This window comes from Budorcas taxicolor, chromosome 7, assembly GCF_023091745.1.
Source record: "Budorcas taxicolor isolate Tak-1 chromosome 7, Takin1.1, whole genome shotgun sequence".
NCBI classification, from domain to species: Eukaryota; Metazoa; Chordata; class Mammalia; order Artiodactyla; family Bovidae; genus Budorcas; species Budorcas taxicolor.
The window spans coordinates 3,286,459-3,297,756 of record NC_068916.1 but is presented as its reverse complement, the minus strand read 5'-3'; the positions used below and the strand labels follow the sequence as shown (position 1 = coordinate 3,297,756).

Here is an 11,298-nt window from a genome sequence, read left to right as displayed (position 1 = left end):
ATATATTTAAAACTTTATTTTTATAATCCACATATTGTTTAGTGTTACTGTTCTTGTTATTGGGCCTCCCTAATAGCTCAGTTGGTAAAGAATCCACCATTAATGCAGGAAATGTTCTTGTTATTAAACATTTTAACTATCATGCCAGGTTAAATGATTAACAGATGAAAGTATATTGTTTAGTTTTATACACTTATCACATAAAAAGGCTAATGTCCTCTTTTATATTGTTTACTTTCTTCGGTATACTCTTAGATTTATACTTCTACCTGGTATATAAAACATTTATTTACATTCCGAATTATTTAAATCTAATTGATTATAATCAATTTGATTTTAAACTGCCAATTTCATGGAATTCTTATGTATATCCTTTGTTTCATTATGGCCAAGAACTACAATTTCATTACAGTCTTTCTGGCAGTAAATCCTTTGAAATTAATTTATGACAAAGCATGTAGTCAGCTTGTGTAAATACGAGAAAGGAAATTACATTACTGAAGAAAGAAAAGTTGTTACGTTTCCTTGATGTTGTTTTGCTGTTTGTTGTTTTCAATAGAAAAGTGACTCAGCAGTTGTGCACAAGGTAAAATCATGGAGGCTTTTATTTTTAAAAACATCGATAAAATCTAAAGAGCTATAAAATAGATCAGAACCTGGAGCTGCGGAGGAGGGGGGGATACAGGCATTGGCAGCACATGGGCAGGAGGGGTCTTTCTGGGGTGATGGAAATATTCTAAAGTTGAACTGTGGCGATGGCTGCACAGCTCTCAGTTTACTAACAATCGCTGAATTGTAGCTTAAAACAGCTGAATTTTATGGTATGTAAGTTTTGCCTCAGTAAGGCTATTCAATTAAAAAGCCAAACAAGAGCCACAGAGATGTTATCTTTTAGTAAAAATGAGGGGTGACTGTGTTGGGGCCAAATGCTGGACATGATAGCTCCTGCTGCAAAGCTATGCTATGCTAAGTCGCTTCAGTCGTGTCCGACTCTGTGTGACCCCAAAGACGGCAGTCCACCAGGCTCCCCTGTCCCTGGGATTCTCAAGGCAAGAACACTGGAGTGGGTTGCCATTGCCTTCTCCAATGCATGAAAGTGAAAATGCTTCAATATTAATCCTTTCAAGGATTAAATGGTGAGAAGTCAGCTGAAGCTGTAGTTCAGCTAAAGTGGCGATGCCAGGGATCGAACCCGGGACCTCATACATGCAAAGCATGCGCTCTACCACTGAGCTACACCTGCTACAAAGCTTGGGGGTCTTTATGGCTCAGCCTGTTGCACATGTCCCTACACTCTGCTTCCTGAACCCAAAGGCTGACTGCAGCCAGGCCTGAGCACACGGCTCCTACCCCTAGACCCAGGCTGTTGACCCCCGCAGAGCAGGTTTTCTCTGTGCGTACAGCTCTGCACACGCCCTGCCCAGTCTGCGTCAGCAGCTTCCGTGTCCCCCTCCTGCCTGGGGTCTTGAAACCTCACTTCCTGTGAGAGACTTAAGTGTTGGGAAGTTCCGGAGTATGGCCTCGGCCCCATACCTGCCTGGGCAGAAGCCAGGAGGCTGAAGCAGTGGTTGAGGGTCACATTAATTCTCTATACACAGTGTGGTTTTTCATTCTTTCAGGGATTTATTAAGGCATTGAGCATAGTGTGATTCTTTTTAGCCAACTGAAATGAATACAAGGAAACATATCAGGACCCGAGGGATATGTTTTTAAGGTTAATGGTGAGGATGACGAGCTGGAAGAGAATTGAGAGGAACATCTGTGCTGGAGGTAACCCACCCTGATGCAGTAGATGCTTTCTGCCCGTGTCCTCAACCAGAAGCAGGCTCGGGGCTCCTCGAAGGCATCTCGAAGTTCTCACCACGGTGCCCAACAGGCACACCACCTCCCTACCTGGGGCCCAGTGGCAGGAAAGCCCCCAGAGCACGTGGCTGCAGGGGACGAGGAGGAGGACAGGGCGTGGCCTGGCCACAGTGCAGGGCAAGCAAGGGCAGGTCACAGAGCCCCCGACACTGCAGGGGCCAGGAGGCCCAAGGCAGAATGAGGGGCTGGGCACCCCCTGCCTTGGCCCCAACTGTGACTGTTCAGCCTTCTTTCCATTTACAACTCAATTCTTCTGGGGAGAACTGGAGGGATGTGTCCTTAAGGAGAAAACAAAGGGAAGGAGGGAAGAGAGGCCAGTCCGCAGGCCTTGGAGCCCTCAGCCCAGAACCACAGACTGCTCATGGTCACTGGAGGTGCTGAACTGTCTCTCTACCTTCCTGTGGTCCTTGATCTTGAGTCCAATGTCTACCCTCTTCTCAAAGAAGTTCACCAGCACAGACTCTGTCAGGATGGAGGCCAGGATCTGCTCGAATGAGATGCACCAGTCTGTGTCAACAGCACCCCCACCGTGGGTGGTGGCCACAGGGCTGCGAGCCTCTCCGCCCACCAGCACTGTGTCGTCAGCCAGGTCTTCACACTGCAGGGAGCCAGTGCTGACCACGGAGTAGGAGGACGTGGACAGGTCGTCTTTGGTTTCGTCGTCGGACAGAGGCTGGGAGGGAGAGCCCCGCCCCTCACCGCCGCCCCCCTCACCCACCGCCTGGCTCTCCTGTGGTGTTTTCCCAGGGTGGGTGTCTCCACCTGCTTTGGCTTGGGGGTCCCCTGCAGCTGGTGGCTGAAGTTCCCAGGCGGGGTCTTGAGGGGGGTCTGGGGCTGGTGGCTCATCCTCATCGGGGGCACTGTCCCTGGACTTCCTGCCTGGCCATGCAGAAAACCTCTTCCCCACCTCCCCGATGCGGAGTAACAGGCTGGCCACCGTGGCGATAGCGTGGTACAGGTCCTGCTCCATGGGGTCTTCACTGAACATGTTGTAAAGCGTTTTGCACAGCTCAATGAACTGCTCCTTTCAAGGGAAAAACAGAAAAGGGGCGGGGAGATGATGAAAGGTGGGTCAGACTACCTCCAGTCAGCCACTCACAATGCTGGCCTTCCGACTGGGGTGAGGGTGTTGTCTTGTTAGTTATCTTCATATACTTGTGCCTTGACGTAACCCATTTCACAGATTAGGACACTGAGGTGCAGAGGGAAAGGCTTTCTTTTCTAGCTGTCTTTCTTTCAGCACATACAGAGACGTTTGGAGTCTCTCTATGCCTGTTCTGTTAGCAGAGACAGACCTATGTCTGTCATAACTTTTCAATCCCAGTGATGCCAAGGACTTCACTGTGTTTTAGAATCAGTTTGAGTGTTTCAGATCTTTAATTAGAAGCCACTTCAACTCTCCTTAACAAAGCTCTTTAGAGAGTGACAAGGTAAGGCAGCCTGGGTTAGTTGAGAGGGATGACGAGGTCAAGTTCAGATCCTGAAACCACATTTAGGCCTCTTGGCCTGAGAATGGGATGAAAGCTGCCTCCACAGGGCATCCCATTCTTCAGGCCTGTGGGTGAAAGAGCACCCAGATGGCAAGGGGCCCCTCTGGGCAGAGCAGGCCGTGATCAGGCTGCCGCTCAGCAGCGGCCTTTGGTTAGATGTCTGTGGTCCTGGCTGTTAAGAGCCCGGAGGCCGCAGTCCTGACCTGGAGACCCGCATGTGACTATCGGGCAGGGGGCAAGTGGGCCTGTGTGCGCGGCTCGGAGCCAGGCCGGAGGGACGAGTGCCGTGGCGCCAGCTCACGAACAGCAGTGTGAGTTTCTGCCTATTGAGGCTGACCTTCCCCAGCGCTTCTCCGGTTCACGGATGCCGATCAAGTCAGCACCAAGGGAGTGTTCTGGACAAGGCCCTGGAACAACCGGCCCCTATCCTCCTAGGCGGTCCCTGACTGCCGCTGACTGGTGGGTCTAAAGGTAGGCAGGAGAATCCCTCCATTGCAGGGGTGCAGGAGGGTGGGAGGGTCCAGACTTGGTCGGAATTTTCCAGAAACATCTCTTGGGTGTTCTGATTGGGCCTACCTGGTTCATCTTGGGAAGATCCTTAATCGTCTCCTTTTGAACCTCTTTCTCCTTGGCCCACATTCGAAGGTAGTGCCGATAGTCAGGAGGGCTAGTTCCCTTCTCCTCTGTGAGTTGGAAGAAAAAGATTAATCTCCATCTGTCAAATGAGAGAAAGAGGGCTGGGGGCTGGTAGCAGGGGATAACGGGGTTTAAGGATTATCTGGCATGAAGTTACCGGGGCCCTATTACAAAGCACCCTGGTGTTTGGGGAGGTAGTGATGGGAAAAACACAGAGCAGCCCGCAACCTTTTCGGCACCAGGGCCCAGGTTCATGGAAAACAGGTTTTCTAGAGACTGGGGGTGTGGGGGTGGGATGGTTTCAGGATGATTCAAGTGCATTACATTCACTGCACACTTTATTATTATTATATCTGCTGCAGCTCAGATCATCAGGCGTTAGATCCTGGAGGCTGGGGACCCCTGCAGGACCACTCAAGGGTCCCCCCCGAGCTATGCTGAAGTAGGTTTGAGCTAAGCTCATGACGATGGCCCCATTATGTCCTCCCCAAGATGGTGATGGGACCGCGTGGAGGCTGGAGAAAGGGTGGCATGGAGAGCCAGGGCACCCCCAGAGGGAGGCAGTGATGGCTGGGGGTGCTTGTGGCCACAGGAAATTCAGGCCTGGGACTGATGAGTGAGAGCTGGGTGGCTGATGGGTTGGGCCTTTACCTCAGCGAGAGCTCTGCTATCGGGCATGCATCTGCCATAAGGTACAGGGGTTATTCTGCAGTGACAGGGCGACCAGATCCCACCCCCCCAGGACCTCTACCAGCATCAGCAGACACACACACACACACACACACACACACACACACCTCTTCTTTTATCTTGGATGTCATTTCCAGCTTCCTCTCGTTCCTCCTGCTGTAATACTTCTGGACAACAAAAAGGACAAGAACATTCTTCTGTTATGACTCCAAACCACTAAGGTCTAGTCTGTGCTCTCCTGTGGACGTGGACCTGGTCCTGGGCCCTGGCCCAGCAGGTCCTGCAGGCTGCTGCTTCTCTGCCCCACACAGGGCCAGCTCACTCCACCTGGTTACGTTAAACGAGCCAGCCACTGAACTCGCACATCTCCTCTTTCCAAAGAATACGAGTCATACCACACAGTCCTTAAATCAACGACGATGCATGTTACCGGCAAAAATCCTGAGACCAACAATTTTATACTTTCCTCCGATAAAGGTCAAACTCGGGGGAGTCTCTGTTACCAGTTCAGCCTGTAACTGCCACGCCGGCTGATGAAGAATTTTACGTCCCTGCATCCTGTGCTCAGCACTGCATCTCTTAAAGTGACACATACGTGTGCACCATGGACCTGCGGAGAGCAGGCTGCCCAGCCCCCCAGCCCTGCCCCCTGAGGGGGTGTGGCTGGGGGAACGTCAGGTGGGGAGAGCAGGCTGCCCAGCCCCGCAGCCCTGCCCCCTCAGCAAGTGCGGCTGGGGGAACGTCAGGTGGGGAGAGCAGGCTGCCCAGCCCCCCAGCCCTGCCCCCTGAGGGAGTGCAGCTGGGGGAACATCAGGTGGGGAGGCAGGTGCCAGCCCCGCCAGACCTGCCCCCTCAGGGAGTGCAGCTGGGGGAACATCAGGTGGGGAGGCAGGTGCCAGCCCCGCCAGACCTGCCCCCTGAGTGGGTGTGGCTGGGGGAACGTCAGGTGGGGAGGCAGGTGCCAGCCCCGCCAGACCTGCCCCGAGTGGGTGTGGCTGGGGGAACGTCAGGTGGGGAGGCAGGTGCCAGCCCCGCCAGACCTGCCCCCTGAGTGGGTGTGGCTGGGGGAACGTCAGGTGGGGAGGCAGGTGCCAGCCCCGCCAGACCTGCCCCCTGAGTGGGTGTGGCTGGGGGAACATCAGGTGGGGAGGCAGGTGCCAGCCCTGCCAGACCTGCCCCCTGAGTGGGTGTGGCTGGGGGAACGTCAGGTGGGGAGGCAGGTGCCAGTTCCAAACGACCCTCGGCAGCCCTCTGGGCTCAGGGTTTTCATCAGAGAATGGACCGCTGCCTGGAGGTTACGTGAGCTCCGAGGACAGGGCTCTGTACCCCCAGGTCGTGGCCTCTTCTCAGGTGCCTGGGACAAGCCTATTTGCTTAGGTTCCAAGTATGACAGAAGATACCTCTGTTTTTTAGTTTGTATAATTGAAATCAAGGTCCCCAAGCTTCACAGTCAAGTAAGCCTTTGACACTGTCAGTAGGATTGCTTTGGGTATCTTGATAGGATCTTTTAGTTTCCCTTTTGAGTGTGTATTATCATGGTAGGGTGGTGTTTTGGTAGGTTTTCTGGGTGCATTACACACTGCCCGCTTGACTGCCAGATCCCAGCCCGGAATACCCCACCGCCCTGGGCTCAGTGCTCCCTGCGGGCTTTAAATGCAGCACAGGGCTGACTTCTAACAGGCACTCAACACATACATTTTTCCTCAACTAAAAAGCTGTGTGGAACATGAAACTGTTTCCTAGGAAAGCCTCCACCACTTTTCTACTTCCACTCATCTGTGTCATCACAATGACAGCTTTGTAACAAACAACAGTATTTCGTGTTTTTCCTATGACCACGATGACAGAATAGTTTTTCCATGTGGCCAGGAGGTGATACGCTGGTACCTATGCAACACCACGATGCTGTGTGTCACCACTTTCTGCCCCTACGACAAGAACGGCAGCTGCCGCTCTCCACCCAGGTCTGCAGCTGGCTATTCAGAACTTAGCCACACAGGAGCCATCTCAGGGACCAAGAGCTTCCAGGCCTCTTGACCATGCAGGGGAGTGTTCAGAAGACGAAGCCCAAGGCCCTGGGGAAGCCAAGTGCAAAGGGGGCACCCTTGCCCCCCAGGCACTGACCTTGAACCTTCCAGGGCAGGAAAAGATCCAGATCGGAGGCCAGAGGAGACGCTGGAAGGGACAGTGAGGAGGAGCAGAGGCAGAGGGAAGGAGGAGCCAGGGTCCAGGAAGGCAGAGACAAGAGAAACAGGAGTGAGAATATTCCTGGGGCCCTGGCCCTTGTTCTGCAGCTCCCCCGTGCAGCACACCCCCTACGCCCGGGGAGGGCTGCAGGCCACCCGCACGGCCCTCAGCAACTCTGCTTGGCACAGGGCCTGGGGCCAGTGGTGGAGAGTGCTCACCTTCTGAGGAGCTGTCCTCGGTGAAATAATGGGCTGCTTCCAGGGCTGACTCAGCCTCCTCGGGGCTCAGGGCTGTGATTGGAGAGAGAGGAGAGTGAGGGCAGGAGGGAACAACCTGACTCTCACCAGAGGAAACCTCCCCGAGTCCTGGACAAAGTCCCTCCCCTCCCCCACTGAGCGTGCCCACCAACACGGTGTGTCGTCACAGTGCTTAACAGCTGGTGACTGCTTCCGGTTAACTTGTACACTGTGTTTGAAACTGCAATACACATCCAGTCAGAGGAGTTGGCTGAACGGCCATCCTTTTCCCCACTCCGTGATGCTGTGGCCCAGAGGATCCTTTCGGGACGTGCGCAGGGGCCAAGCAGGCACAGACAACCTGTTCTCATGTCATACCCTTGGGCACTGTCCCACACCAGTATGTACTGGCTTGTCTCACTCTGCGACAGTCTCTGTTCCTGGTTCAGTTCTCCCCACTCTGTGGAGGGGGAGGGAGTGAGCAAGGTTTAATGGTGCATGGCCCCGTGGGGAGGTGGTAGGTATGGGCCGTCACTAGGCCCCAGGTGAAGCAAGGTGGGCAGAGGTGGTTTGGGAGTGGCAGGGCCGGCCCCACATTTCCTCATCTATAGGCTCTTGGCCCAGTGGGGTCTGCCCAGCTCAAGCCTCTCTCAGCAGAATGAAAAGTGCCTGTGCCAATTTTCCCAAGGAGGTGTAACCAAGACCACTGTTGCCTGTTGCAACAGGGAAAGACCAGCCACAGGTAAGAATCCCTGTGCTACGTGTCAGAAGCAGGGCTCTCCAACTCTGGATGCAGAGAGCCCTGTAGGGAGCTTTAGAACTACAGTCTGGGCCCTGCCCCCAGTCAGTCAGGTCTCTGGGATGATAAATTACTCCGGCCAACTCTGAGGCAGCTCCTGACTCCATGGGGGGGGCAGGGTCATGGACAAAAGCAGGAACCCAGGACAGCTCTACCCCAGAGCAGAACCCCTGGGGCTAGAACTTTCGCCTGCCCCAGTCTCAGCTCCCTCTGTGAAAATACGGAAGCCCACCCCCGGCCCTTGCCGAATTCTGAGTGGCCACGTCCGCTGAGCTAGGCCGACACAGGCTACCCACTGTCCGTGTCCCAGCGGGCCCCGCACTGCGAGAGAAGGCAGGGGAGAGAGCCACACAGGCTCCTTGGCCTCCCCTGGGCCTCGGCGGTGCCCCCAGGCTGCCCCTCCGCTGACAGACAGGAGTCCTTGACAGATTTAAGGACTAGCCAATGAACTGAGAAGACTCAAACCCGAGTCTCCACGCCTGTGGCCACCCCCTCCGGGGGTCCACGGAGGGGCCTGGTGCTGCGTCTGGGCCTCTGCCCGTGCGTGGGGCCCCGAGACACCTGCACGTCCCCCGGGGGGCCCTGCTCTCAGACGGAGACTGGCCTGGCCTCAGCCCCATCCGCTGGCTGCCCTGCACTCTGTCAGGATAAGGGGGCCTCCGCTGTGCTGGGAGCCCAGCGGCCACGAGGCCCAGCAACGCACAGAGGCCTGTGCCTTGGAAGGCCGCAGCTCCGGCTCTGCACCCTGGAGAGCCCTTGCCGGGGAGTGGGCAAGGCGGCGCTCACCTGGAGGCAAGTGCAGCTTGTAGAGAACCTTGAGCTTCTCTGTCAGGTCCCCATGGTACATCCCACCTGTGGGGAAAGGCCAGCAGGAAGGCAGGCTGGCAGGAGGGCACAAGAGCCCCATGGCCAGGCCAGATCCGAGTCCTCCTCCTCCAGGGGGTTCCAGTGGGATGCTCCTCACCACCCGACTCTCTCCCTGGAGAGGCCCCAGGGGTGAGCACCAGGCCTCAGGCCTGCTCCTTCTCGGGGGCCTGCAGACCCAGCCTCCAGCAGCAAACTGAGGGACGGGAGGGGAGGGGAGGGAAGGGGAAGGCTCCCATCACCTATCTCTGTGGGAAAACTGCCCTCCTTTATCAAAGGTTAAGGGCTCTAGGCTGCCCTGGGCTCGCTATGATGGGCAGGCTGGCTGGGACTGGTACCTGGCAGTTTCCTGAGAAAGGGCAAGGATAGGGACGAGTCCCTGCAGGCCCTAGAGCCACTCACTCATCCCCGTCACAAACTCCTTGAAGTTGATCAGCGAGTCCTTGTTTTCATCCAGGAGCCGAAACATCCGCCCTGCCAGCACAGGTGTGTGGGTGCCACAGGCCCAGGGCGTCAGGCTGGCAAAGAGCTCCCGGAACTGGTGGGCGTCAATGCGGTACTGCTCCAGGTAGGGCAGGCTGGGGTCCCGACGCACAGCCGCAGGGCGGCTGCTCCCCCAGTACTGGCTTGCTAGGTGCTTGGCCTGCAGGGGGCATAGCCTGGTGAGACGGCCTGGCCTCCTGGGCCCTGGGTGCTCAGGGTCACCAGGCTGACTGGTGTGTTCGCCCGCCTCCTCCATCCAAGTCCACTGCCTCCTGCACAGTGAGCGCTGGGCGAGACAGCATGTCACAGAGCCTCCGGCGCCGGCACCGTCACCCCCTTGTTTAGAGCCGTGGGCGTCAAGACAGGGCCCGAGGACCACCAGGCACAGCGGGCCACTGGCTGGACGACTCTGACCCGAAGGCCGTCCCAGGGTGGTTCCCTAGGGGGCTGAACCCCAGGCAGCGGGACGGGCAGATGGGACATGGCAGGGGGAGCGGGCAGGCGGTGCAGACGTGGCTATCTCTGCTTGTTCTTCATGCCCTTTCCCGTTCCTCAGTTACCAGCACCTGAACTTCTCCTGGAGGAAAAGCTCCCAACCCAGGCCATGGAGCGTGCATGTGGCCCAGCCTGGGGTCAGCCGTGAGTGGCGTCCTGTAGCCACAGCACCTAACCTGAGTCACTCCAGCAATCAACCCTGGGCTTTTTGTTAAAACCACCTGGGAGGAAAAAGTCTCTTTGCATGGGGTTGTGGCAAGGATGACCCTGGAGGACAACCGTCCTGCCGCTCTGCAGGGAGAGCAGTCCCCGTGACGTCTGACAGCGGAGCTTGACAGGACGTCGGAACACCTAGATCCGGCCATGCCTGAAGCTGCACATCCCTAGACTTTCCAGTTTCATGAGCCAATGCATTCCCTCTTGTGTAAGCTGACTTCAGCAAATTTTCAGCCACTTAAAAGAGCATCTTGCCTGAACTCTGGAAAGGATTAAAGTCTACCACGTGAGCTTTGTAATAACTGCATCTGAGGATGTTTTAAATGTTTTACACCTCTCCTGGCGGGAGGCTGCAGCACAGAGGGTGAATTTAGGGGGCTAGGATGGGGTACTGGTCCTCCCTTGCTCTTGGCTGTCACCTTAAAAACCATGTAAAGGTCCTCCAGTTCTTCAATTGAGAAACCAATGTCCCCAGGTATAGCTCGGACCTAGAAGGAAAAGAGATGCAAGACGTATTAATGAACTCCCAAGGTCTTGCTCTTTGAGGGAATCCCCATGTGGCACCAACTACCCTTCTGCTATTGCCAGCTGGGGGGCCTTTTTGTTCTGAACACCGAGTCCGGGACATGGGGTGAGGGGTGGTGATCTAGAAACTGCCATCTGGATTCCTAGAAAGGCCCTGGCAAAGCTCTTTGGAACATAACTTAGAACTTCCCAGTGATTTCTTCCTATAGAGACAAGAGGGCAAAATCTGACATCAAGGTCAGCGGGCTGAGTGGGCAGGGGCTGAGGGGCTGTCACTAGCCAGGGGCAGGGGTTAAAGCCAGGCTGGTGGGCTCAGTCCAGAGTGGGCTCGTGCTTGGCCTTCAGGCATCAAGGCAAAAGAGAAGCTTCCCTGTGACCAATCTGCAACAGAAAACAGTGACCAGCCCTCTCCCCACATCCCCAAATCTGCACCTCCACTTCTGCATCCCAGTCCCACCCAGGACAGTGCTGGGGGCCCTGCACCCCGCTTCTCAGGGCAGGCTGGGGCGGCTCGGCAGACGCAGTCCACTTAGTCCCCATCCCAACCCCAGCTCCAGCTCGCGCCCTGGGGCCACGAGAGCCCAGGTCCATCCATACCACACTCCTCTTGGCTGTATCCTCCAAGGACTGGATCACTTTAAGCCTCTGTTTAAACCGCATCTGCTCAATGTCCTCCGCCCTCAGGCTGCTGAATTTCTACCAGTCAGAGGTGATTCAGTGAGATCAGGTGGAACCACAAAGCAGAGGCCAGCCACCCACCCCGGCCAACTGCACCCACATAGCCCGATGGAGTGGTCTGGCCAAATAGTCCTGG

At 55.8% G+C, this 11,298-nt stretch overlaps 1 protein-coding gene and 1 non-coding gene across 3 annotated transcripts in view; both read right to left on the bottom strand.

Moving 5' to 3' along the window:
• Positions 1 to 1,171: 1,171 nt before the first annotated feature.
• On the bottom strand, positions 1,172 to 1,244 carry TRNAA-UGC (transfer RNA alanine (anticodon UGC)). The gene has a single exon. It is a non-coding gene; the product is annotated as a tRNA-Ala (tRNA).
• Positions 1,245 to 1,600: 356 nt separating this feature from the next.
• Positions 1,601 to 11,298, bottom strand: part of TBC1D9B (TBC1 domain family member 9B) — a 40,813-nt gene continuing 31,115 nt past the window's right edge. The window contains exons 14-22 of one of the 2 annotated variants that reach the window (XM_052642432.1): positions 11,082 to 11,180; positions 10,379 to 10,447; positions 9,168 to 9,408; positions 8,688 to 8,753; positions 7,085 to 7,156; positions 6,804 to 6,854; positions 4,787 to 4,846; positions 3,930 to 4,036; positions 1,601 to 2,887 (exon numbers count right to left, since the gene is read on the bottom strand). In XM_052642432.1, the coding sequence (XP_052498392.1) occupies positions 2,201 to 2,887; positions 3,930 to 4,036; positions 4,787 to 4,846; positions 6,804 to 6,854; positions 7,085 to 7,156; positions 8,688 to 8,753; positions 9,168 to 9,408; positions 10,379 to 10,447; positions 11,082 to 11,180 (1,452 nt within the window). In that variant the 3' untranslated portion in view covers positions 1,601 to 2,200. The remainder of the gene's footprint in view (positions 2,888 to 3,929; positions 4,037 to 4,786; positions 4,847 to 6,803; positions 6,855 to 7,084; positions 7,157 to 8,687; positions 8,754 to 9,167; positions 9,409 to 10,378; positions 10,448 to 11,081; positions 11,181 to 11,298) is intronic. The other variant, XM_052642433.1, reaches the window with a different exon arrangement.